This window comes from Hippocampus comes, unplaced genomic scaffold (assembly GCF_001891065.2).
Source record: "Hippocampus comes isolate QL1 unplaced genomic scaffold, H_comes_QL1_v1.1 scaffold302, whole genome shotgun sequence".
In the NCBI taxonomy this organism is placed as follows: domain Eukaryota; kingdom Metazoa; phylum Chordata; class Actinopteri; order Syngnathiformes; family Syngnathidae; genus Hippocampus; species Hippocampus comes.
The window spans coordinates 69,823-97,412 of NW_017806275.1; the positions used below are offsets into that span (position 1 = coordinate 69,823).

The 27,590-nt window shown below is 49.8% G+C and overlaps 1 protein-coding gene across 1 annotated transcript in view; it reads left to right on the forward strand.

The window, feature by feature from the left end:
• The window catches only part of LOC109507915 (receptor-type tyrosine-protein phosphatase gamma-like), a 38,425-nt gene that overhangs the window by 7,743 nt on the left and 3,092 nt on the right, over window positions 1–27,590 (forward strand). Inside the window, 24 exon segments of the mRNA XM_019857654.1 lie at window positions 6,975–7,037; window positions 8,659–8,838; window positions 10,409–10,560; window positions 10,634–10,729; window positions 12,386–12,455; window positions 12,526–12,683; window positions 13,352–13,502; window positions 14,475–14,659; window positions 14,991–15,117; window positions 17,369–17,409; window positions 17,827–18,906; window positions 18,909–20,724; window positions 21,490–21,628; window positions 22,417–22,496; window positions 22,569–22,654; window positions 23,297–23,317; window positions 23,610–23,706; window positions 24,075–24,160; window positions 24,614–24,748; window positions 25,535–25,669; window positions 25,756–25,907; window positions 26,394–26,529; window positions 27,195–27,341; window positions 27,504–27,586. Coding sequence (XP_019713213.1) covers window positions 6,975–7,037; window positions 8,659–8,838; window positions 10,409–10,560; window positions 10,634–10,729; window positions 12,386–12,455; window positions 12,526–12,683; window positions 13,352–13,502; window positions 14,475–14,659; window positions 14,991–15,117; window positions 17,369–17,409; window positions 17,827–18,906; window positions 18,909–20,724; window positions 21,490–21,628; window positions 22,417–22,496; window positions 22,569–22,654; window positions 23,297–23,317; window positions 23,610–23,706; window positions 24,075–24,160; window positions 24,614–24,748; window positions 25,535–25,669; window positions 25,756–25,907; window positions 26,394–26,529; window positions 27,195–27,341; window positions 27,504–27,586 — 5,416 coding nt within the window.

Consider the following 27,590-nt stretch of genomic DNA (forward strand, 5'->3'; position numbering starts at 1 on the left):
TCCTTCCTTCCTTCCTTCCTTCCTTCCTTCCTTCCTTCCTTCCTTCCTTCCTTCCTTCCTCCCTTCCTTCCTTCCTTCCTTCCTTCCTTCCTTGGAAGGAAGGTGGAAGGAAGGAAGGAAGGAATTCCTTCCTTCCTTCCACCTTTTTTTCATCCATCCTCACTGACATCCTTCCTTCCTTCCGCCCTACAAGTCCTGCCTCGCTCCCGTCCCCGTGTCTGTGAACTTGCGGCTGTTTTTCCGAGCGCGGCCCCCTCACGCCGGATCCAGGTTGAAACGTAAACGTCCTGCGCGTAAACACGGCGAGGCCCGGCGCACAGACGAGCGGGCGCAAAGGCTCCTTTGGCACCGTTTGACCACTCAAGTCGTCACGTACTTGAGCGCAGCGTAAACACGCCCGGGTCACGTGATCAAATATCCGGAGGCCTGCAAACTGAGGTCATCCGTCGAATGTGTTTGTCCGCTTTTCAGCGGGTAGGCGAGGAAGATGTTTCTTGAGCTGATCGTCTGTGAAATTGGCAAGAGTGAAGCGCTGCAATGACAAAAAGTTGCCTGATGGGAGTCGGCATCGCGTATGGCACGATTCTTCGCTGCATCTCACCCCTTCTCAGCCAGAAATTTGGTGGCCATGTCTACCATGAAGTGACCCACAAAAAAAAGTCAAAAGCAATGTCTATGAAGAACCAGCCGTTGTAAGAGAATTACTGGAAATTTCGGGGAAAAATTCAGCCACCAAAATTTGGTACGCATGTCACATGCAGACCCACAAAAAAAGTCTCGAGAAACCATGATGGAAAAGACATAAAAACTCTGCCTTTTTTTTTTGTGTGTGTGTAAAGGGGGCAAGTTCCAGGGATCTTGGAATTAGGTTTCACAAAAAAATCAGCCTCTGAAGTGAGTTTCGCTCAGCAACATGAAATTTAGTCGGCCCGTCTCTTACAAGTAGACCCACAAAAACGGTCTCAAGACACCAGCACTGAAAACATCAGGAATTGGGCCATTATTTATCAGAGGGCAGTTGCAGTGATCTTTGCCCTGTGGGATTTGTTTTAAAAAACACTTTCAACAGGAAATTTGGTTGGTACAAAAATGCCATGTACAAAAAACCAACCCCCCCCACCCCCACACACACAATTGTACTCAAGCCCTGCGGTGAGTCATTGTTGCTCACAGCGCGATTTAAAATGTAAAAAATATGATTATTTTGCCATGAAAAGGTCATCCTCAGTCTTCGTTTGGAAGAAAAAAAAAAAACCCCACAAGCGTGAAAGTCACTGCTCAGCTCGGCATGTGTCGTTTCTCAAAAAGTTTCTTTTTTTTTTCTGTCAAAACCAACTCATGTTCGAACGGAAAAAGCTAGAAACCAATTTTTTTTTGTCTTTGTGAAAGAAGCGAGTGTGCTCTGTCCTACGGTAGGTGGGGAGTTGAGATTGTCACTCGACACAACAGTGGGCGGCTCCCGAAAGATCCACAAATTGCGCTTCAACGGCTGGCGATGATTTCATGACAAATTACACTGATGAATGTCACATCCGCGGAAACGCTTTTTCTCCTCCACTCAACCGCTGCTTTTCTTTCCTTCGTCCACCAACCGACTTCAGTTTTTGAACGAACCCAGCGACACGATGTCGGCCTGAGAAAACCCCGAAAAGATGAAGGACGGCGATGTCCAGTAAAGGTGATGAAGCTCTACAAGCGCAAACATCGCCGAGTTAATCCGACGAGGGCTTCTTTCTTTTTTTTTTTTTTTTTTTTTTTTTCTTCCTGAACGGCGAAGACATTCCTGGTGAAATCCTCCTCAGGCCCCCTTTCAGGGCGGCAGCAGCGCGGGTCTTCTTCATGTCCATTTATAGAGAAGAGACGAGGGCGTCCGATCGATGGGAGGCAACTTTATGGCGGCGCTGGATTTCGCCGCTCCTCCGGTGGACTTTTGAATGCCCGGCGGCGGCGCAACGAGCCAAGCTTTGATTTGCCATCCGAGGTCTCGCGTTGTGTACAAAAGCGGCGGCGGTGAATCACGGGCTGGCACATGTTTGGATGCTGTTTTGAATTTTGTGTTTTGGCTCGAGGAGAAGTTGGAGATGATCCGGACGCGACTGTTTACGGCTTCGGTATTGATCGGAGACCGCCCAAAGGCGGGAAACGAGCGGCGTTTGCACGCTGAGCGTGTAACTCTAGACTACACAAATGTTTTCATGTCAGAGTTGGGAGCAAATCTCCAGGATTCAACTCTGAATGTCTGAATTGTAATGGTTGGTGGTGCCCCCTTCATTGCCTCCCCCGTCCAGTTCCGGATCGTCTTCGTCCCGTAAACAGACCGGAGTGACTTGACTTGTGACTTGGTCGGAACGTGATTCGATTTTTTTTTCTCCAGAGTAGCTTGGGGCTTGCTTGAAATTGATACGCTAAGACTTGAGACTGAGTGACGATTCACACGTGACGCCTGCGCTTCAAGTCTCAAGACTTGACCCGCATCCGCTTCATCCTGGACCTTCCGTTCTAGCGCCGCCCGGCGGCAGAGTCGGCGAGCGATCCCAAGCCAACGTGGGACAAATTGAAATCACGTCACCTTCCAAGGCGCCGGCCTGCGTTAGGCGACACCACAGCCACGAGATTCGACTTGACCACCTTCCCGTCAAGTCCGCACATACCGAGCCATGAAGTCATCAGGCGCTAGCGACGTCTCATTTTGTTTCATGAGCTCGGTTCGCTGAATATATGATCTATGATGGATGAAGTGACGTTTTGGAAGCAAAGTTGAAGCCAATCTGTTCGTGATGAGTGACAAGGGGCGCTGAGAAAATATGACAACGGCCAGATTAGCATCTGATGCTTGCTCACTAGTCGCTGGCTGCTTCGCTGCCTTTTGCTTATCCCTTGTGTTTGTACATGATAGCGTTGGACTTGGGGGGGGTAAATCCACCTTCTTTAGGCCAGAACCAAGGGTGTGTGGGTGAGGGGGCTTTCGGGGGGGAGGTGCTGGAAGAAGAACGAAAGCGTCCAATGGATTCCACGGAGTCTGGCCCTGTGAACTTGACTGTGTGAGTGCAGCCGGGCGGTTGAGGACCCGCCGCCCCCCCCCCCCTCTCGCCGCCGCGCGCTGAATAAGAGGATTAGCCCACTCCCAGGCCACGTCCCCTTGCAAGCGCCCCCCCTCAACCCCTCAACCCCCACCCCTTCCCCAACAATCCTAATGTTGTCAGCGTAGCGAGGGGTCCGCAAAGCCCAGCGACAACCCGGGCCAAGTCCTGACGCATTACGTATCCGTCGTACTCGCGCTTTATGTCCCCCCGCTTCAAGTTTACTGTCAAACTAAACATCAAACAAAAAGAATGACACACATCGCACGAAGGCTCCACTGCCTGAATGCTAACATAGAATGGGAAACGCTAACAATTAGCATCTACTATGCGTGGCAGCCGCGTTACCCTTTAAGCAACGGATACCCGAATACTCACAGGCATTTGGTTTTGATCCTAACCACGAATATTAGTGCCGCACTGATGAGCTCAGAGGATTTGAAGTGTCTCGATGATCTGTATAATCTGCCCGTCTGCGTAATCGGGTCTTCGGAATCAGTGGCGCAATTGAAGAGAAATAAAAATGCGATAAAAAAAAAACACCATTTAGGTTTATATGGATAGAGTGTGATTTATTTTTTTTTCTGAATGAATCAAACATAGCAATAAACTTGTGCTGCTTTTGGGGGTTGGTTGGGGATTGGGTTTAATGTCCCATTCCAGTTTCCATCAACAGCATCCTCAATCCTTTGCAAGCATTCACAAGCATTTGTGGCTCGGTGGCTAATTTTTCACTCTTCATTTTTTCAAGACGTACACAGTTGAAAAATGTTTATTTTTTGTTGAGATTTTTGCAGGTTTTGGGCTGTTGAATGAATTGAAGAACATTCAAATTCAAGCAAGAGTTTCTCTTGAACCGTTCAACTTTGTCGTGGTTTTTAAATGTGATTTTTATGATCTGGGCCTTTTTCGCGGTCTTGGCTTGTTTCATTCTTGATCTTGGCTCGTCTCGATCTTGGTCTCGACTCCCAAAAGTCTTGCTCGTGCCTTGGTCTCGGATAACGCGGTCTTGAGCGCAACGCTGCCACTTGCTAAACAGAGAGCAAACGCCGAAGAGGGAGAGCTGGAACGTTTCCCAGCCGGGAGCCGGAGAGGCGGCAGACGACTTGGGAGTCTGCCGACAGCTTCGGCGGGACAGCGGCTCGCAATCATCGTCAAATAAAAGAGTCAGGCGGCCTGCGTTGTGTCAGCGCGGCTCTCTCGGGCCAACGTCGTGTACAGCGTTCGCGTAAATACGAGGAGAGCGGCCGGCCCGAGCGTTCTCCTTTTTTTTACGAGGCCGTTCGCCCCTTCCAGTGTCGTGGTGATCCTGCACAAGTCATGCCTGGATCAGGCCGCGACATTTTTTTCACGCCGTTAGCGCCATCGTGAACAGATTTTCCTAGAAAACTCCTTGCAGCGTGACAAGATCGAAAATCAACCACAAGGCCTCAAATGACAAAGTGAAAAGTCAGCACTTCAGGAGAATTTGGTGGCATTGTCTTGAAATTGCCTGAAACCTTTTCGGACGTCGTTCCACCCTCTTCTCCCAATAGTTGACAAGAATTGGGCATCTTGAGCCATCTTTAAATTGCACCCAAGGATGAAAGCCACTTGTGCAACAATTCTTTATATGTATTTTCAAAACGATCATCTCTATGTGTCACTGAGTCCAAAACGAGCAATCAGGAAAGGCGTGCTCGGGATTTTGTTGGGATGCAAACTAGCGACATCGGGCTCGACTTCCTCGCTTCTCTGTTCACATGCTAGCACCAGAAATTCCGGTCAGGAGAAAGGAGACGGACAGAGGAGAGAGGTGGGAGGAGCTAGAAATGTTTTGGGCGAATGAGACGATCTCAGGAGAAAGGAGACGGACAGAGGCGGGAGGCGGGGAGGAGCTAGAAATGTTTTGGGCGAATGAGACGATCGCTCCTCAACATCCTCATTTGACGGAGGCGTCCCCGCGAGACGACGACACGTCACCGATGCGCGTCACGGTCGATGTTTGGCGCGGCGAGGCGCTACGAACGATGCCGTGACGAGACTTGAGATCAACCCGTACGAAATGGCGGCGTCGAATCCAAAAACTCTGTCGGACATGGCCACCGAGCGGCCTGGCGTGCACGTGACAGTCCTGTTGCCATGCAAATCAAACAACAGGCGGCTGGTGAATAAGTCCAGCAAAGCGCGGCGGCTTCCTGCCCCGCCGGCGTTTGGGTTTCTTTTCTTGCTTCTTTTTGCAGGATCCTAATCCTCGCTTTCTTTCTTTCTGCGTCTGGATGCCAGGCTGGTGCATCATGGGAAAGCGGCGGGCGGCGCATTAGGACCTGGACTTGGTTCCGTCTGCTGCTTGGTCACTCCTGGTGAAAAGGAAACCTCCGAATGGGGATTTGCTCCGGCCGGCCCAACGACTTTAATGACCGCATGTTTCGTGCAGCCAAAGACACAAACAGCAACCGACTTGTCCCGTTTGGTATTCTTCCCCTTCTGGGAGTGATCTTCTCTGCCTGCCAAAATAAAACCGGGCTCGGTCTGTCACGCCGTGAGCCGCGTCTGACTGCGATTGTGTTCAGACTTGCTGTTGACCGACCGAATCGTTTGACGAGGTCTTGGAGCAACGTTGCTTTCTGGTCTCGGGCAGGCTTTCATTGGCTGGGGTTCTGTGTCGCGGACACCCGCAGCGGCTCCTCTTGTTTTATCTTGAGAGGGAAGAAATTTCATCTGTGCTGTATGTTACACATACGTACAGCACATTTGACAATAAAGTTGTATTCAATTGAATTCAATTCAATTCAATTCTCCGCGTTGGCAGTCGCAATGACTGCCGGGCGGCCTGTAAAACACCTGCCGGCCCACTTCCTGGATCCAGCATTGCGCCGGGTGCGCCGAGGGGTCGGCGCACCCGTGTGCAGACTGTCAACGATGTCATCCCGGATTACGACTCTATCATCCCAAAAGTGGACGCAGCGGGACGCCTCGTCTCTTCCTTTCCTGCAGACTCAGCCTGCCGCAGATTAACAGCATCGACTTGCAAACGAAAGGCCACATCGGCCCTGCGTGTGCGAGTGTGTGTGTGTGTGTGTGTGTGTCATGCAATCCAGTTTACAACCCCCATGTGGCGCCAACTGAGATGGGAAAAGTCATGACATGCTGTACTTTTGTAGATCTAAATATTTGGGTCGCTTTAAGGGAGCGTGTCAGTAGATTTTATGAGTATTTGGGTGACTCTCGGGGAGCCTTTTTGAAGTGCATTCAGTTACTTTTTGGGAGTAGTTTAGTCGATTACTTTCTCAGCAGTATTTGAAGACATCTCGGAGTATCCGGGTTACTTCTAAGTTGTGTATTGTGGATTGAAGAGTATTTGGGTAACTTAAGGTCGCTGATGGTGCATCGGTACACTCGCCTGACTTGCAGCGTGGGATCAATTCCCGCTCAGTGACGGCGTGCATGCAGCTGTGAATGGTTGTTCGTCTCTTGTCTTGTGTGCCCTGCGACCGATTCAGGGCGTAGTCCGTCTTCTGCCCGAAATCAGATGGGATGCCGGCGACCCGCTTCAGGATAAGCGCTGTGTAAAATGGATGGATCGGTGATTTTGAGGGACTATTTCGGAAGCTTGCGGTATTTGGGGTCATGATTCAGGAGGGTTTTAGTACATTTAACAGGTCACGTTTAACTTTGACTACATCCAGGAGTGTTGAAGTCACATCGTCCACGAACACTTGGGCCTACCACGCAACTGTATTTGCGTGTCGGTCATACTGGTGGTACTTGAAGTGGCGATTATTTTCGGGAGGTGGCCCTTCGGCGTCAAAAGTTTGACAAGCGGCGGACAAGCGGTCGACGAACGCGTTTTCGACATCATCTTCCGACGTCCTCATAAGGTTGCGTGTGTGTGACTGTGTTTGTGTCTTGCAGTCGGAGGCTACACGTACAGGAACCAGCGCAAGTTCACCGAAGACATCGACTGGTCGTACGACGGTAGGTCTGCTGACGGACAAACATCAACGTGACTCACACCAAATGAAAAATTCAACCCGACAAGTTCGAACCGTTTGGGATTCTGCCTTATAGTTTGATTCGATTTCATTTGGACTTTTGTTTTTTTTTTAAAGTCACTTTATTTCAAGTCGTTTCCATAGCAGGTTTGTTAGATTTAATTTTTGATTTTTGTTTTTTTTTTTTTCCCAAAAATGCCGACGAGCACTTTAGTTCTTAATTTATAAAAAGTACCTACTTTTTTTGTGTTGGTGTCTATGTACAGTTCATGAGCACTTGGCCAACTACATTCTTGTATTTAAATGTCAGCCCTTTTTATTATTATTTTTTAAACTTCTCGTGGAGCTGACATCCATAAATCTTAAAGTCAAACCTGTTACTCGATCTCCCGCGGGAGCCGCCCTTGAAACCCCGCCGGAGAATTTATGAGCGCGTCGTCGTCACCTTTGTCGGCTTTATGTGACGTCCGTCCAGCCCGTCGACGTCTTTACGGCCTGCAGATGACGGACAGCCGCGTTTGCGGCCACTCGCGGCTGTCGGCCAGGGCTGCAAAAGTTTGCACGATTCACAGGCGGGTCAAACGCAATTTGATGCCAACGATACGATAAGTTAGCGCCATCTTCGTAGCGCGACTGATCGTATCAAGTAGCAACGCGGTGTCGGTCAAATCCTTCTGCTCAAAACAGCCAAAGTATGGGAGTTTTTATGCGTTGGACGGAATTCAGCAACAAACGGGGAACCAAAATGGAATTTTTACGCGGCCGTGTCAGTGCCTTGAAGTTGGACGGAATTCAGCAACAAACGGGGAACCAAAATGAAGCTGAGGATATCTCTAAGATCAAAGATGTTTGGGAATTCATGATTTTCTGGTTTACGCTTGTTGTGAACGTGCTGTATAAACTTGAGCAAAGTAGCTTAATACAGCCATTAAACCTCTTAGCTCTTCTCTATTTGCAGCCATGTTGTCAGTCTAAGTCTGCAAGCCTCCCACCAACCCCCCCAAATATAAAAAAAAAAATTAAAAACGGTTGTACAAAGACAATCAAATGACTTGAGAGAATGATTTAATAACCCGGTCGATGTCAGACGTTGAAAGAAACGCGGCCTCCGTGCCGCACGCGAGCCGCTAATTTGTTCAAGCTGGATCTGGTCCAAATCGCTCATGACCGGTGCGGGACACCCCGCGGTGCGGGTGTGTTGCACGTGCGCCATTGACCCGCTAACACACTCGCACCCTGACCCAGAAGCCACGCTGACCTGCAGGCAACCGATGAGAGCCGGGGGCCGCACGGTCACGTGAGCGCCGCCGCACCTGCTCGTAAGGATGATCGGCACCACATCTGCCGACACGCCAACATGGGGAACATCTGGCCACTCTGCCGGTCGAACGACTTCGTGAGCTCGGAAAAAATGCACTCACTCGTCGTCACTTGGAATGTGTGCCCGAGTTCAAATCTAACATCGGGGCATCGTGACATGACCACCGCGTAGTGGCGGCGTTTGTTTTTTTGAACAAAGAAATGCAACCACAGGCGGTGCACCTCTCGAACTGTCAAGAAAACTGATGATTCAAACCGCTGATGACTTGGACCCTCCCCCCCAGGAACGCTGAACCAGAACAACTGGGCCAAGAAGTTCCCGTCGTGCAGCAACGCCAAGCAGTCGCCCATCGACGTGGAGGAAAACCTGGCCCAGGTCGAACTGCGCTACCAGAAACTGCAACTGGATGGCTGGGAGAACTTGACGGGCCAGCGTACCACCATCAAAAATGACGGCAAGACCGGTAACCGGAATCTTATTTTAAGCCGCCGCAAATGAACAGCCAATTTATTTGGACTGCGTGCACCAGCGCCCAGGACCACTTCCAAAGTCCAGTTAGCTTCCTGCTGCTCTTTTAACATGAAATAGAGAAAAAAAAAATGAAGCTGATTTAACAGCTACGTTTGATTTAAGGGCTAGTTTTATGTTCGGGAAAATGGTGGGGGGGGGGGCTCAATGGTGCGCTCATTAACATCTGTGATTCGGTAATGAGGACACTGCTAATGAGGCCTGAGTGGGGGGTTGGTTAGCTTCGTGGGTTGTTAGCTTCGCATTCCCAGTCATCTCAACTCAACTGCATTTCGAGAGCACTTGAAAACAAGCGCCAATGCGTCCACCTGGGTTCACGTGTATGACGCCGAAGCGAAAGGGAAACAAACGTGATGTCGCTACTTCAGTTAGCATTTACGGCCGTTCACGACACCCGAGCGAAACGTAAGGCCAACGTGAATGCGAGGTTCGCTTCGCTTAGCGTTCATTGTCCGAGTACGAAACTGCGGCCTTTTAATCTGGAAAAGGATCTGTGGGTTAGCTTAGCTTAGCATTCGCCGTCATCTTCGTTGTGTAGGCGATGTTTCTCAGCACTCGTGAATCGGTGTTCAGTTTGATCGCAAGAACTCGACTGACGGGGGGGGGGGGGGGGGTTACCGGGGATCTCCCGATGTAGCGAGCGAGAACATTTTCATCGTTTCATGCTGCGGTTCTCTCAAAAGGCAACATGACAAGAATCTTCCTTCCTGCGAGCTGGTGTCACGTTGCTCTTGAAGCGCTGTTTTGATGTCATCTTTTGTTTGAGGATCCAGTTTCGGATCCGTTCAGCGGACTGAGCAGCTTTTGTGGACGGTTTCTCTTAAAGTGGCGTGAAACGCGAGAGCGCCGATTGTTCGGCAAAAGCGGAGAGGCGGCCCGTCCTGTCTCGTCTTTAGTGGCTATTACGTGTTCCCGGTGGAGGACGACGGTGCTTTTGATGTGTTTATTTATTTATTTTTTTTTTATAGCCCCCCCCAAAGAGAGAGGCAACGTTTGCATCTTTTGACGGCGGACAAAGAAAGTTGTCATCGCGACACAATCAGCTTCGCGTTGAGTCAATATTTGCTTTAGACACGCAAACTACAGAACACGCAGTGGACAAATGGTGTTCGATATCATCAACGGAGACGATTGAGGATTGCTGGCTAAAGTTGCGCCTCTCCTTTCTCCGGTGAGCACTTTGAAAGAGTCATTCGTGCCTTCGTCACATCACACTTGACTTTGGAGTTCGCCAATCCTCCATTCAGCGTCTCCAGTTGGTCCAAAATGCTGCTGCTCACCTCTCGACTGGCACTCGTAAGAGGGAGCACATCACTCCTACTTCCACTGGCTCATTTTAGAGTTCTTTTGATGATCCGGTGGTTGTTATAAATCCACTTGAGTTGAGTTGTACTGCAGCAACAACTAAAATCAAGCGTTTTCCGTGACAGCCAATGCGGCTTTCGCATGCGCGGAGGTTCTGAGGCAAAAAAAACGTCTCAAACGTCTTTACGTGTTGCGTTCAGTGGCGTTGGACGTGGACGGCGACTTCTACGTCGGCGGCGGCGGCCTGGTGTCAAAGTTCAAGGCGGGGCGCATCACCTTCCACTGGGGTCGCTGCAACGCTTCCTCGGAGGGCTCCGAGCACAGCCTGGACGGCGTCAAATACCCCTTGGAGGTGAGACGAGGGGACGAGGAGGACGACGGTGCAACAGTCACGAGTCGCTTTTGTTTGTGTTTCTGCCTCTCAGATGCAGATTTACTGTTTTGAGCCGCAGCGCTTCGACTCTTTCCACCAAACTGTCAAGGCTGGGGGCCGAATCACGGCCCTGGCTGTGCTCTTTGAGGTGTGTGTCTTTGCCACTTACAATACTTTGGGAGTTTTTATCGTAATTACTTTTTTTTTTTTTTAGTTCTGGCGTCTGTTTGTTTGTTTGTTTGTTTGTTTTTAAAGTTGGTTTTCATTAGTTATTGGGAGCAAACGTGTTTCTTTTTATTTTTCAGATGTGTTTCTTTTTTCAAAATGGCTTCACTTCATTAGTTTTAGTTTTTTCAAAAGATGGAATATTTCTTGAATGCAATTTTTTTTTTCCGAAGATCACTAAACGTTGTGTATTCAAGTAATCTTCTTGATAGACGTACAGCCATACCGAAAGGAATACAATTAAAATGAACCCCAAACGCTGACATATATGAACGTGACAAAAACATTTTCATTACAATTGAAGTTAGTTTTGTTGACATAAGATGTCGTTTCGCTTAATTTTCGTTTCGGTTTTTTTTTTTTTTTTTTTTCTAAAGCACTTTCATTTTTATCTTAGTTCATGAATTTTTTTTTTTTTAGTTTGTTAGTTTTCATGAAATGTAATAACCTTGCTGCGTGCGTGAGTACGACTGAGCCCGCGCGCGAGAGAGAGAGAAACATATCACTTTCCCCATCTGTGTTTTGAGCACAATGGCCGCCATTGACATGCAAATGAGCATCTGCGCAAACTCGCCCGAAGAAGGCGCGCACAGGGCAAGTCGTCGAGAGCCAAGAAGGGGTAGACTTTGGGCTCGGGCTCCCGTTGGACACGCCGTCACGTTACTCGAGGGACGACCGCTGCGGAAGGCGACGTCTGACGTGTTAGCACAAACAATGCTAACGAGCTCCGTTTGCGATTCGGAAGCGGTTTGTTGCGAATTTGCGACAATCGGCGTCAAGGCGCAGAACCTCTCATGCGATTCTTGCATCGTGTCAAGCGGCAGACAGACGGATGTGGCTTCCGGGATGGGAACGAAGACAAAAGCAACAAAAACTTAATTTCTTCAAAGCGCGCAGCGCTTCAGAGCAAAAGCGCCGAGGGCGAAAAGTGTTTTAGCAAAGCTGCTAATCGTCCAACCCTTTGAGAAAGTGACTTCCTCTCCGTCCGAGGAAGAGGCGACACGTCGAGACTCGCGCTTGTTGCCGTTTTCTAACTTGTGCACTTGTCGTGTGTTTGGGCATGTTGCGGTGAGTCACAAGCACCCGGCTAGCGAGAATCAGCGTCTGCTCGTCTGCAACTTGCTTTTTGTTCACTGTGATCGTCGGACAGAACATCCTTGCTGCAAAGAGAACCTTCATGACTCAAATAGAAGCTCGGTGGTGAAAGCGGAACCTCGATGAACCAAAACAGAACCTTGATGAACCAAACCCACGAGATCAAACAGAACACCTTTGAGACAAACCGACCCGTTGATTCAAACACGTCTTTTGTCAATAGAGAATCTCTATGACCCCAAATTTTTTTAATCCACAAAGCTAAACGGAACCCCGTGGTCCAAACAGAACCTCGAACCACCAAACAGAAAACCACCGCGAGCGGAAACTGAACCTTGATGGTGGTCCAAGGTTCTGCCGTTTGTCTTGCCTTGCCTCTCCGTCCGCTGGTCAGCTGGGTTAAATTCTAAGTTAGCTGCATCGAAAATGACGAGATCTCAGCTTGTTAGCGTTGATGCTAACATTTTTGATCCTTTATTGCCAGGCGAGCTTGGAGGAGGACAACGCCAACTTTGCCGCCATCATCGACGCAATCAACAGCGTCAGCCGATACGGTACCGGTTACCACCAGGACTCGCTCTCAACACAAATCTCGTCGCTAATAATAATCCAAATATTGTCCAGGTAAGAGCGCCCAGGTGTCGCCCTTCCGGCCGCGTGCGCTCCTGCCCAACTCGACAGACAAGTACTTCATCTACAACGGCTCGCTGACCACGCCGCCCTGCAGCGAGACGGTGGAGTGGATCGTCTTCAAGAACACCGTTTCCATCTCGGCCGAGCAGGTGAGAGCCGCCGTCCGTGTTTAGCTAACGAGCGACAAGTGCAGAGATGCATGTTCGAGCCTCCGTCAGCTGAGCTTACGGTAGGCCGTTTATTATGAGAAGCGTATACGGCGCCCGGAGGCCACGAAGCGTGTCAACGCGCGCTTTGTGGCGTGCGCGGAACCTTTTAATGTCTCGCTGACATGTATAGAAATGTCTGTCAACAACGTTTGAACGACACTCAAAAGGAGGAAAAGAGCGCCTTGCGACATTCCTCGCACGCACGTGCACGTTTTTCGAAATAAAAGGCAGCGGTCCCCAAGTTGTTTCGTGCCATGAGTCATTTTCATGTGGAGACATATTTTCAAAGTGTGACATCGAAACAAATGATTTGATTTTTTTTCCACCCCCCCTCCCCCCCTCCAAAAGCTCGGCAGCCGGCATGTCTCGGCTGGTCGGCATTCCGACTCGGGGCGGACTGCCAGGGTGTTCAACAAATGACTTTTGACGTCGTCCCCATAAGGATTTTCGATTTGACGTTTGCTGCTCTGTGACAGACGAAGTGACAAATATGGGGGGGGGGAATCCCGCCGATTCTTAGCTGGTGATTCTGTAAAGGTGGCGAGTGACCGTGAACGTCACGTCCACTGATGTCCGTCGTCCTTATTTGTTGCGTTGCTGGCGTCTAGCTGGAAGTGTTCTGCGAGGTGATGACCATGCAGCAGGCGGGTTACGTGATGCTGATGGACTACCTGCAGAACAACTACAGAGAGCAGCAGCGCAACTTCATGGGTCAGGTCTTCTCCTCCTACACGGGCACAGAGGAGCTCCTCACGTCAGGTACGCCGTGCGACTGCGTAACCTCGATCGCTTCAGTATCGCCTCCCGTGACACAAAGAGAATTCACGATGACCGAAACAGAACATTTATTCGCTACTATATCCAGAATCTCTATTGCAAAATCTGCGTGACCCCAAAGAGAATCTCTACGGACCAAATAGAATCTCCGTGAGATCGAAACAGAAGCCCAATTACCTCGACGGAATTTCCTGTGAGACAAACAAAACCTACTCGAGCTGGGCGATAGGACGACGTGTATCGCTAAGGCGATAGAATTTGTCATTTGCAGCAGCAGACCGCAAATCATGAGCACATAAAATGCGCGTCGATTTGATTGATGGCTTCAAGCTTCCACTTATCAATCTTACGTCACACTGCTGCCACCAGGTGGCAGACTGAACAACTCTACAGGGAAGGGAAATCATCGTACACCGTCGCTGTTCCGAACAAACCATCCACAGCCATCCATGATTACAATTTGTCACTCCACATCACTCTCGCAAGTAGAAGCTCCCGTGGTCCGAGCATAAACTTGACGAAGCCAATAGAACACCGATGAAACCAGACAGAAATTCCTACGAAGCAAAACAGAACCGGCCGTGACCCAAATGGAGTGGCAGAGGTAGCGGAAGGAAGGAGCGAGTTGGCGTGACACAACAATTGACCTTTCCTGCTGGTTCTGCTCGATAATTCATCATGAACCAAATTGATCCGCATGACACACAAACGCATGATCAATGTCATTAGTGGACGAGGGCGTCAAGTGGTGGAAGGAACCGAGCACAAGAACTTAGTTACTACCCGAGGGCAAAAAAAAAAAATTGTCAGCATTTTTCTCTGTAGGTACTTGAGCATTTCTTTTTCTGGTGACTTTTCACTTTTAACACCCTACCTTTGAAAAAGACATTTGTACTGTCTACTTGCGAATAGCAAACCTCCGCAAATGTGGTCACGGATGGATGTTTCCGTCAGTGTGCAGCTCGGAGCCGGAGAACGCGGAGGTGAGCGCCTACAACGTGAGCAGTCTGCTGGTGACGTGGGAGCGGCCGCGGGCCGTCTACGACTCCGCCATCGAGAGGTACTTGGTCAGCTACAAAATGGCCGACGCGGAGGACGCCGCACGCTCGGAGTATCTGACCGACGGAGACCAGGATGTGGTGAGGTCCACGTGGCGGCCTAACAACGAGATTTAAAAAAAAAAAAAAAGCTACAATCGCCAGTTTCAATTTCAATAAGTTTTGGTCGTCATGTGTGCCACCCCAAAAAGTCTCAAGAAGTCCCAAGACGTCCGCCATTTTGCGAGGAAGTGATCATTTTGGCAAATACAAAAGTGAGCAAGCGATGATCGCATTTTTAGCTCGTTAACTCGACGGACGGACGGCCGAAGCTGATTGGAGTAGAAAATTTTGCATGTCAAATGATTGCGCGTGAACTGAAGTCGAACCGAGCCTCGGATTCCGTGATTGATTGGATTTTGCTCGCCACCAGGGTGCCATCCTCGACGAGCTGGTGGCCAACTGCAGCTACGTGGTCCAGGTGGTGGCGGTGTGTGCCAACGGCCTTTACGGGCGCGTCAGCAACCCCCTGACCTTCACCGTGCCCGTCGACGGCCCCGGCGCCAACGGCCTTTACGGGCGCGTCAGCAACCCCCCCCTGACCTTCACCGTGCCCGTCGACGGCCCCGGTAAGCGCCGGCTCGCCACACGAGACGCAAACACGCCTCGTTTCTGAAAACGGACAATGAAATGACCTCTGTTGCAAAGTCAATGTCAAACTGTCACACTTTTTCATCCAATTGTTCTGTAAAACAGTGCTACCTTGACTCACGAGGTGAAAATTTTCCTGTGACCGAGCTTGGTGCTCAATTGAATTGAAACTAAGTTTCCTCTTTCAAATGAAACGACATTGCAAATTGTAAATGTATTGTAAGACATGACAAAAGAATGTAAAGACAAATTGCTTTTATTCGTCCGAAGTCACGGTCGCCATTTTGTGCTTTATCGCTCCTCGTCACTCACCATACGTGATTGTTTTTCTTTCTCTTCATCCCTCAGCCCCACTTGCATTCCCACTGTTGACTTTTTGTTCCGACGCTTGTCTTCTTTTGTCTTCACGACGCGCTCTTGTTCTTCATCGTCTTTCCTCAAGGCGGTTGTTGTCGTTTCCCTCCGTCGCCATCCTTTTTTCTTGTGCCGCTCACAGTAAGACCAGTTTTCGTATTTCGCTTCATGTGCCATCGCACACGTTGCATCATATGTTGAATTACAACTCTTGAAGGCATAACGCGTGGAACGTTCATTTCACACCCCAGACCAACAGGGGGCAGCGTGTGATATTCCAAACAAAATAAAAAGGCTACTTTATGACATTGTATTTATTTTCCTGAAGTCGATGACATTTTATATTGACGTGAATTTGGAACCAATTGCAAAAAAAATAAAAAATAAAAAATAAAAAAAGAAAATAAAAAAAAATACTTTTCTCAAGAATCAATCGTTTTATTTATTCATTTATTTATTTTCCAAAAAGAAAACATAATCTTATGAAACTAGAGTAAAGTGGTATCATCATGTGAAAGTCAAATGAAGTACAAAAGTCCCCAAAATATTTTGTATTTGCTAAATATTGGGCCTTTTACTATGGACAGATGCCTCCATTCATTACAAACATATATATCAAGAAAAAAAAAAGAAATTCTCCAAACCTCTGACTTTTGTTTTGCGGGGTCTTAATTTCTTGCTTTTTGTCAAAATAAATAAATAAATAAATAAGAACTATGCAAAGATTTATTTCATTCTAAATGCCAACACACCTCTGCTGTGAACTTGAAATATATTCGCATTTTATGTTTGGTTTATTGTGTATTTTAGGATTATGATGATGATTGACAGCCAGTTCCAATAAAGCACTTTTTAAAACGATACGATATCATGAACCATTCATTGCCAATTATTTTGCGGCGCTCCAAGATACGGCTCCACCAGGACCACAGACTCACGAGATGTATTTCGTTGTTCTGTAATGCATCCCAAATCGTCCTCGGCATCCTCCCCGCCGCCGCACCGATAAACCGATCTAACCTCACCTCACGCTTGCCAAAGCAGTTTCAAGCGTGACACGAAACAGGTAAGGAGCAAGCTCGGCAGCCTTCCGCCCACCGTGCGCCTGCGCCGCATTTGCAGCAAATGCCTTTTTTGCGTTTGTTATAGGCCTGCGCAGTGGCGAACGGGCGGAGTCCAAATGCGGGCGTGGCCCGTCGCAGAAAACGATTTACTGCAAATGCGCTTCGGTTTTCTTTCCCGTGCTTGGGAAATCCCGGCATGATGAAGTTCTTTGAGATGTTTAGCATGGAAATGTCGGAACTTTCCTTCTTCATTTTCCTGCTGTCACTTGATTCATTTGCAGACATTGAAGTCGAAAATGATTTTCAGACAATTCCGCTGACTTTTTTAATGTCTTTCTGTTGATGATCGTGGTACCGGTAACCTGCAAAAGTTGAGTGAAGGCAACTGGGCTTTTCTTGTTTGTTGCGAAACCTTTCTCAATTTCTGTCTCGGTCACATGAACATGACATCCTGTACAGGGGGAAACTCCACACCAGAAATGCCAAACGCTTTTTGGATGAAAGGGTGACGAGTCCGGTTGCCGAAATGCAATTTTTGTGGATGACTTTTTTTTTTTTTTTTTTTTTTTTTTTTAAGCGCTGCCCCTGACTTCTCCAAAATGTTTTCATCACTTTGTCTTTCCCGCCTCACTTGTTTTGGGAGAAATATGAAAACCATACAAACAGAATAAATAGTCTGTATGTTTTTGTTCTTGTTGTTTTGTTTCCACTCAGCTTGTCCCAATCTGTGTTGTTCTTGCAGGAAATAGCCTGATCCCGGATTCCATTGAATTCGATTACGAGGTAAGCGATGTTTGCTTCCTCTGGATTGCGTTTCCAAAAATATGTGAATAGGTGAACCCTCAAATGCCAAAGCAGAAACATAAATCTCATGCTAATTTTACCGGATTCTTCTTCTTCTTCTTATTGCATGGAGGGGTGGGGGTGGGGTGGTCGCTCTTGTAGAACGTTGATTTTACGCCCAGACCAATAGAGGGCAGCATATTATTACACAACAGAGCCTTAAAATCTGATATGATAATGAAAGCTGAAACAATGATATTGATTATCCTGATTCTAATCCCTCTCAGGGAACTTGTGGTACACGAGCTAAATTCAACGTATTTAAGTGAATTTAAAACATTCTGGACCAATGAAAAAAAAATGTTCATTACGTTCCCAGCTATTCTGTACGATTTTTTTTTCTTTTTTTCCCACTAGGAGGAGAACTACCCACCGGACCCGTGGTCAAATGAATCTGTGCAAACGGAAGATTATGTTCAGGCTCGGACTCCGACAAAACCGCCTGCAACCTCGACTTCAGTACCATCCCGCCACTCGATGCAACAAATAGAGTCGACGACCGTTGCCACAACTTTTTCTCAGCGTACGACCTCCAGTATGGAGGCCTCCAGCACGGAGGCCTCCAGCAGGTCCTCAGGCACCACTCCTCTGTACGGAAACGCAAGAGACCACCAGGACGGGGTCAAGCAAAAGTCCTCGGAAAACAGTAAAGCGGCCCTGAATTCAACGGCGCCGACAGTAAGCGGTTCTTGGATGAAAGGGGCGGAGGGCACCGCCACTGCGTCGATCTCAAATAATACCATGACAAGACCGATCGCGGCAACCATGAAAAAGAGCTTGACGACTAACGTGACAATGGCCATGAACAGGACGACAGCACTGACGACAAAAACGACCAAAATCGAAATGACAACCACGAGCCGGCCACTGTCCAAAACCACGCTCAAGACCACCACCATGAATACGACAACGGAAACGACTCCATTTTCAGCTGCAAACAAAACCGTGGCTACGAATGAGACAACCGCAGTGACGACAAACACGACCACAACCGTGAGCCCGCCAACGAACAACACCATTGGTCTGACCGGGCCAACGACCAAAACCATGAACGAGATCACAACCATGAATACGACAACTGAAATGACGACAAATCCAACCGCAAACGGGACCAGGACCAGGACCAGGACCATCCCAATGACCAAGACCACAACCACGAATATGACAATGGAAATGACCACCAAGCCAACCGCAAACAAGACCACGACCCCTCCAACGAACAAAACCACAACCATGACCGCAACATTCACCGAGACCACGAACAAGACCGCAACCATGAACACGACAGCAGAAGTGACGACTAACACAACCGCAAACAAGATCACAAACGGGACTACGACCACGACAGTGTCGACAAACACGACCGCAACCATGACCCCGCCAACGAACAACACCACTAGCATGACCAAAACCATGAACAAGATCACAACCACGAATTGACAGTGTCGACAAACACGACCGCAACCACGACCCCGCCAACGAACAACACCACTAGCATGACCGGGCCAATGACCAAAACCATGAACAAGATCACAACCACGAATACGACAATGGAAATGACCGCCAGTCCAACCGCAAACAAGACCTGGACCCCGTCAACGAACGAAACCACAACCACGACCGCACCGTTCACCGAGACCACGAACAAGACCATGAATATGACAAGGGCAGTGACGACGAACGCAACCGCAAACAATATCACAACTTCACACGAGCCGATGAACAAAACCCCCACCACGACCCTGAACCTGACCAATTTGAGCGACTTCACCATCACGCCAACGTCCGTCCACGCGGACCCGCGCAAAGGTCTGACCGCACCCGAAACAGACGATGCAAATAGACTCGGTGATGATGACGGGGTCGAGGCCCGGGGCCGACCCCGCGGACAATCTCCTCCGCGAGGGCCTACAGCTCCCAGCATGCCTTATTTTTCAAACACAAAGACTTCGGTGTGGCAGAGCGGCGTACTTTTGCAGACCACGCCACCGCTCTCGAAGGGTGAGCGCCACTCTGTCCTCGCCCCTTCTTCCCATCTGATTGATGTCATGAGCCCCCACCCCAGGCTCCGGCCTGTCCCCCCTGCCCGCTTGCATGAGCTCACCCCTTCCTCCACCCCGGACGCCGCCCCGCTGCCTCGCCAAATCCCCGCTTCTCCCAACTCTCGCCCCGCTCCCTCTTTCGCTGACGGCTTGGCATCTTTCTCATCGAGAGACCACTCGGAGGTGTCGGAATTGGGGGGGTCCCTCCCAGAGGTCTCCGTCTCCCTCAGCTCCACGATGGGTGCCGGCACCCCGCCGCTGCCTCGCCAAGACCCTTCCTCTCTTCCCTCGCTCTCTTTCGCCAACGAGTTGGCATATTTCTCTTCGCGTGACCTCGCCGACGTGTTAGAATGGGGGGCGTCCCTCTCCGACGCGTCGCTTTCCCTCAGCCCCACCTTGCGGCCGTCGGTTCTCCTCTCTAGTGACGACCCGCTTTCTGCCGCCACTCCCGGTCTGATGCCATCATTGGCTAACGAAGTGGAGCTCTTGGGATACGGGACAGGAAGTACGGCTGACTCCTTCCCGCCGGAGGGTGGTGATGCCGCGTTCTCGGATGCCATATGTGGTTGCTCCCTGGAGCCCTCTGTGTCCTGGCCCCAAGCCCCGCCCCACGAACCCCTTGGGGCCGCAACCTCAGGTGTTGGTGTGGATCTTCTCTTGAGTTCTTTGGGTGTCCTTGTGAGTTCTTTTTCTGGGGCGGCTTCTGGTGGGCTGGTGGTTCCGCTCTCGCCCTCTTTGCCAGCGCCCGACTTCCCAATGGCCACTCGCAGTGCGCCGCCCCTCTCTGTTGCAGCCGCCACATCGGAGCATGCGATGTTGCCATCGCTGCCTTTCGTCCCCGTGACACCCACTTCCTCGCACCCCAGTAGTGGCGTCTCAGGGTCTGGCGTAGACCAGGACTGGGATGGCGTCGAGGTGTCGGCCTCGGGTGAGAGCGCCCATCCTCATCCCACGGACCCCCCTTTCGTCACTTTGGAGTCTGGAGACGACCGCTCCTCGGCGTTCTATTTTGACGGCGAGAGCGGGAGCTCCGCCGGATCTGGGCGAGGGGGCACCGCCTCGCCGAGCGCGCCCACTCTGCCCTCACCCATCTCTCCCGAGGAGAGCGGCTCGGGTCAGGCTGAGAACCTGTACGACAACGACACCTCCTCGGACTTCAGCATTCCCGAGCAAACTCGGCGGGAGTCGGAAAGAGAGGAGGAGCCAGTGGCAGGTAACCACGCCCACGCCGGCTGGAGAAAGCGGCCGCTTGGTCGGTCGTACCCGACGCGAGCGACGTCATGACGACGGCCGCCGATCAAAGCCTTCATGCATGTGAAAGCCAGTCCATTCTAGCGTGACTTTATTCAGCATTCCATCAGTCAGTCATCAGTCTTTCCCAGCATCCCACTAGAATAGAACAGAAGTGGCGTGTACTGCCGTTGCTGCGCAGCAAGCTGATATTTTAAGAGTGCACAAATGTACAAAAAACCAAAAGGATGCGTCGAACATAACATCTACTTCACACCTTCCATCAATTGCTGTCCATCAAATAGGTACCCCAAAGCAAAAACAAAATGGAACAGCTCCAGCTAAACGTACATCAAATCTGCAACACATACACACAAGTCACGAGCTAAAAGTCAACCCGACTTCAAGCTTCTCAAACCATTCTGAGAAATCCGCCCGTCTGCATCTTCATCATCTTGTCTTTGGAATGCGTCTTGATTTCTTGATCTTCTCATTGCCACGTCTTCGCATGGAGTCACTCTCTTTCTTCACTTGATCATTTTCTTCGCCGTCACGTGTTCGGCTTTCAAACGAGCGCGACTTTTTACAGCTTTCGGACCAACGTGTATTTTTCCTCGGCGAGGGGTTTTGGGGAGGAGCCCGGAGATCCGACGCCACCCCGCAGACGTTTTAGCGTCCGCGTCTTCTGACGCACGCGAGGATCGGGCCGTGCGAGTTTCTAGCGTAACGGCGGCGTATGTGTGTGCAGACGTGAGCAACAGCAGCCACGAATCTCGCGTGGGCTCCATCAGGGACGGCGAGAGGAAAGCGGTGGTCCCCCTGGCCGTCATATCCACGCTGACGGCCCTCGGACTCGCGGTCCTCATCGGCATCTTGGTCTACTGGAGGTGAGCTCGTGCTCCCGCCTCGCACACTTCTTCAGTCCGAGGCGTTCCCCACAGTATCAATCTGGGTCCACTCCAATATGACCTGCTCCGGCATAGGTGAGACATTACGTCCAATACTTCACACTGATTGGGCGATGTGGCAACTCGTGCACGCCGACCAAAATTTTTGTTTTGACCAATCACGGCAAAGGATGAAAACGTCACCGGCACGTGCCTTGTTTTGATCGTCTTTTGGAAAAGTTGGTACATCCAGAAAAAGTTGATTAATAGTTCGGAAAGAAGGAAGCGTTCAGAGATGGGAGGTGTGGCCTGGCCATTTCCAGATTGGAAAAGAAAATCAGAGAATCTTCAAAAAAAAACAACTCGAAAATGTCTCGGGAGCCAGTGAAGGGATGCCAGAGTAGGAGTGACGCGCTCCCTCTTACGAATGCCGCTCGAGAGGCGAGCGGCAGCATTGTGGGCCAACTGGAGATGCTGAATGGAGGATCGGCTGACTCCAAAGTCAAGCGCACGACAGTCATCCAACCGACATGTGACGAAGGCATAAATGACCCGACCTCAAAGTGCTCACCGGAGAAAGGAGAGGCTCGACTTTTAGCCAGCTGCCGAAGATGATTGTGATCTTGATTCTTCTCAAGATCACCATTTGTTTTTGTGACTGTATTTGCAGAAGGCTAACATTTGGGGGTACCCGTGACCATTCTGTTCAATTGGCATCATGATCATTTATTCTATTGCATCCAAAGTTTGCATGGGCCTATTGTCAAGTTTGCAACTTTTGGCCCCAGGGTGTGTTTCCAGACGGCGCATTTCTACGTGGACGAACGCGCCTGCCCCCACGTCGGCGACGCGGCCGCATTCGCATCCGGTAACCTCAGCGGCGATTCGCCGAAATAAAAGCTGCCCCCAAAAGATGTTTCACGTCCGGTTTGCCTCCTAGACCCAAAAGCGGCACTTCCTGTGGAAGATTTTGTCCAACACGTCGCCGAGCTTCACCGAACGAGCGGATTTCAGCGCAAGTTTGAGGTACCTCCAGACTTTCTCTTGGTTGCGTCTTTCTGCATGAAAAAAAAGCGTGCACCTGCATGATGCCCGGTTGTGTCGTGCTTTTGTTGTCGCTTGAAAATCGTCTGCCTCCAAAAATGTTGTACGCTTCTGAAAAAGTTGTGTTTCATAAAAATGTTGCATTTTTAGAATAGAGGTGCGTGTTTCAGGGAAACGAGTCGTATATTGATTTCAGTGAAAGTCACTTTTTCTTTGGAAATATATATTTCTGTAAGTCATATTTCAGCAAAAACATTGATTGTTTTTATGTATTTAATTAAAAAAATAAAAAAGTTAAACATTTATGATAAAGTTGTACATTTCTGAAATAACCTTGCAGATTTCCTCATATTTCCGTAAAATTGCAAATTTCTCCATTGTGGGACAAATAAAGGTTTTTCTTCTTCTTCTTCTTAAAAAGTTGCAAAAAGTCGTATCGGCAATACTCCGAACAAATCAACTGCCCTGAATCGAAAGTTCATTTTTTTGCTTTTGTCCGACCCTGCCTTGTTGTCGCTGGTCCTCATGTCAACTTGGATTGCCATTTTGTGTTGTCATGGTAACGTCCTGGCCGCACCCCCCCTCCTGTCCCGCCCCCCTCCCCTTCTTCCTCGCCCTGGCTAGCTGCTCAAGGAAAGTTATGAGGTAAGACTCCCCCTCCTGGTGACCGTCTGCATGTGCGTTTGTTTGTTTGTTTGATGAAGTCACTTCGGGATTTTCTTTTGGTTGCATGGGAATAGAATTGCCATGTGATAGTTGTCTAATTCGGAGCAACTCAATTGAATAGTTTTGGAATTGGCATTGAGCGATACTACACATAGAGCGGTACGACACACCGATCCATTTGTTCTGCCAAAAAAAAAACAAACAGAACGCGATGGTTGATTTGGTGCATTCATTGACTTTTTTTTTTTTTTCCATTTGCGTGTGGGGAAAGGAGGTGCAGGCACGCAAGGCGGACGTGGCCATGACCTCGGAGACGTCCAACCATCCCGACAACAAGAGCAAGAACCGATACAGCAACATCCTGGCTTGTAAGTCCAGGCGACGCGTTTTCTTCTTCTTCTTCTTCTTCTTCTTCTTGTTTGCAAATTTGAAAACCCTCATAGAAAATATGAGAAGAAGAATTAAAAATGATATTTCAGGTCCAATGCGAGAGTGTGACAGCGTAGCGACGGGAACTTTTCGTCCATCAAATGGGACGCAGCCTCAAACGAATCAGCTGCGGAGATTTTCACTTTTATTGTGTCTTGTGGTGTTTGCAAAATCCAACGTTTCTTAAGTTTCCGGAACGGCGCCGTCGGCCCAGGGGGTTCGCCGACCGTCAACGAAATGCAACCGAGGGGCAAGAGTCAGCCTTCATGTTTTTGCGTTGCTGTTTTTGCGTTTGTCTTCATTTCAGTCGATCACAGTCGAGTGCGGCTGTCGGCGGCCGTGGCCGACAAGGACGGACGCTGTCGAGATTACATCAACGCCAACTTTGTGGACGTACGTGAGACGCTCGCCTTTGCTCCTCTCCCGTTTTCACACTCCTTGGCGCGGCTGGCGCGGGGAGGTTCCCGCCTTTGCCAACCTTCTTTTCAAATCCACGCCTGCCTCCCTTTCGTCGCACCTTTGGCCAGTCGAGCCGCTTAGTCAAACCCGTTTTTTTTTTGTCAACTAGTTATTTCGTCGGGAAATCGGCAATCCCGGCCACTTCTTGAATTAGTTAGTTGGTCACTCGGTCAGTCAGTGTGTGAATCGCTTATTCAACTAGTTAGCACGCCACTTAGCCTATGAGTTAGTAAGCTATCGGGATGAAACAAAAAGTGTCGAACCGATTTTCCCGCGTTGGCTTATCGAGGTGAAAGAACAGAAACCGCCGCAACCGCGGGCAAGGTTTTGGTTTGAGGAGTTGGACGCGCCGCAGCCAAGGCAGACGGAAAAACATTTACATTCCAGGGCTTCAAGATGCGCCACGCGTACATCGCGGCTCAGGGTCCGCTCAAGTCCAGCACGGACGACTTTTGGCGGATGATCTGGGAGCAGAACGTCGGCGTCATTGTGATGATCACCAACCTGCTGGAGAAGGGACGCGTGAGTGGCCCGACTCGGTCCGTTCGCAACTTGCAAACTCCGGTTCAAGTTTGGACCACGGGACTTGACAAAAACAAACAGACTTGAGACCGGACTGGGACTATTTTGTGTTTGTTTGACATAAAAAAAAAGATCAGTAAGTGGCGAGCGGCCGTTCGTTTGGTCCCCTGTGCCTACGATGGGGATTTTCCAGCCATAACGCACCTCTTGTTAAGATCAGCGCTCTCTCGACTGATTCAGATTGAAATGGATTTGAGTCTTATTTGAGACTAGGAGACGAAGATTTCAGATTTGCTTGAGGGTTCACACTTGACCAGTTGAAGGGTCGGAATGGAGATTTACTCGATAACTGACGCTTGAAACTCGAGACTGGCTCCAAATGAAAGCGTTAAAATGAGAGATTGACGTGAACGTGAAGACTTGAGTCTTGCTTGACATTTGAAGGTTAGCATTTGACTCCAGACATAAAAATTAAGAATTGAGATTTAACCCGATTGGAGAGTGACTTGAAATCTGAACATTTGAGGCGAATTGAAGGTTAAGACTTGAAAATTTACTGGCGACTTGACGGTTCAGACCCGAACGAGGTGGTACGTACTTGCGAGACGAAGGTTCGGATTTGCTTGAGACTCGGAGAGATTCAGAGTTGAGATTTACTGGAAACTTGAAGGTTAAAATTTGAGGCTAGTCGATGGTTCCGACGTGATACTCGAGACTCGACTTGGACCTTCCACGCGCCCGTTCGACAGGAAGCGAGTGCGCGTTGTGTTTTGTGCCCGCCCTCAGAGGAAGTGCGATCAGTACTGGCCCAGCGACGCACGCGAGGACTACGGCGGCCTGGCGGTGGCGCTCAAGAGCATCCGAGAGCTGGCCCACTACACTCGGCGGACCTTCGCCGTCACCGACACGCATGGGAAAAAGGTCCGTCCGGCCGGCCGCGACGCGGTCGGTGGCGCCGGTTTTTCGCCTGCCGTTTGATGAGTCGCCCACCGTCCGTCCGGTTGCAGGGTTCTCAGACGAGGCGAGTGGTCACGCAGTACCACTACACGCAGTGGCCCGACATGGGCGTGCCCGACCACGCCCTGCCGCTTCTCAACTTCATACGCCAGTCGTCACGAGCCAGGACGGCAAATATGGGCCCGGTGGTGGTGCACTGCAGGTTTTACTCATGAACTCATTCTTGACTCCCTTAAGGATTTTCATGTGGTGGGCCTCGATACTCCCCCCTCACCCACCAAAAACCCTCTATAGTGATTCACGAGTAAGGAAGGAGGGATTGATCAGAATCATCCATCATTCCCTACTCTCGAATCCACTTTTAGTTTGTTGCGTACTCCACAATGTCGCAGGGTGATGACATCACACAACAACGTTGTGAAAAAGATGCCGAAGTGCGGGATTCAAGGTGGTTCTGGTCTATAAAGTTACCAAAAGTTCCTCTAAACTGGAACTTTTGTTGGACTGAGTGGTGTCGCGCGGTGATGACATCACACGCCGGCTGGGGAGGCTCAAGTTTTGAGCGCTTCCGATTTCGGTCTTGAATCCAACCAAAGCGTGGCACCACATTGACGGAACGGCTCAGCGTTTGAAATCGGTTGCGATGACATCGCAAAGTCTATTTCCCGCTTCCCGCGTGTGCGTTTAGCGCCGGCGTGGGCCGAACGGGCACCTACTTGGTGTTGGACAGCATGCTGAGGCAAATGAGGCAAGAGGACGCCGTGGACGTGGACGGATTCCTCCGACACATCCGCACGCAGAGGAACTACCTGGTCCAGACGCAGGTCAAATCTTTTCGTCTGGTAGACTTTTCATCCGCCCGTCTTGCCATCTTCTCAACATATCTCTTCATCCTTTCAGTTTTTGGTCCTCTCGTTTTCTCACCTTCTGGTTTTCCATGTCGTGTCATCTTCTCATGATCTCATCATCGTCTTCATTTTTCTCTTCTCGTTTTCACGTTGTCATCTCCTCACCTTCCCACCAGTGGCGGAGCGAGACTTTTATCCTCCTTTTATTGGCCAAGTGCACGTTGCCAAGGCAACGGTGTTTTGCGAAACCAAATTTGGCATCCCGACATCACGGAGGTTTAAATACGTTTCTGAGCAATCTGGCCAACTTGCTCGGAGAAAAACATCAAAGAATAAAACATTTTCTTTTGTCACTAGGTGGCGCTAAATCAGTTCATAGATGTCTTCAGGCCTGGGGTATCATAAAATGTGAGAAATCTTTTCGAAGACCATGTGGGGTCACGTTACAGCAGCGTTTGTAGTCAAGGCGACGCCCACTTGAAAGTAAATTCAAAATGGCGGACATATGGCTCTTTTTTTTTCCACCTTCCGCAGTCGCACCGCTTCGCCACACGCAACAGGACGCGTCAAATTCATGGCTCAAAACTTTTGTAGCAAGCGTGACATCCGTGAATGCGCCCGCCTCTCGCCTTCCCCTTCAGGAGCAGTACGTGTTCATCCACGACGCCTTGGTGGAGGCCATTTTGTGCGGCGATACGGAGGTGGCGGCGTCGCGGCTTCACGCCTACGTGGAGCGGCTTCTGACTCCGCTGCGTGATGGCAACACGCCGCTGGACCAACAGCTCAAGGTGACGTGTGCGGACGCTCTCGGCGTCGTTTTTTCCCAGATTCTGCTTCCCAACTCGGACATTGGCAAAAGCTCAGTTTTTTTTTTTTGCTTCCCAAATTGGTCAGTGTGAAATGCGGGCTTGTTAAGCCGCAACACTTTTGCGTTTGTTCTGCGTTTTCAGCTGCTGAACACGGAGGCGACAAATGGCGACGACTGCGCGACCGCACTTCACGACGGCAACCGCCAAAAGAACCGAAGCGACCCGCTG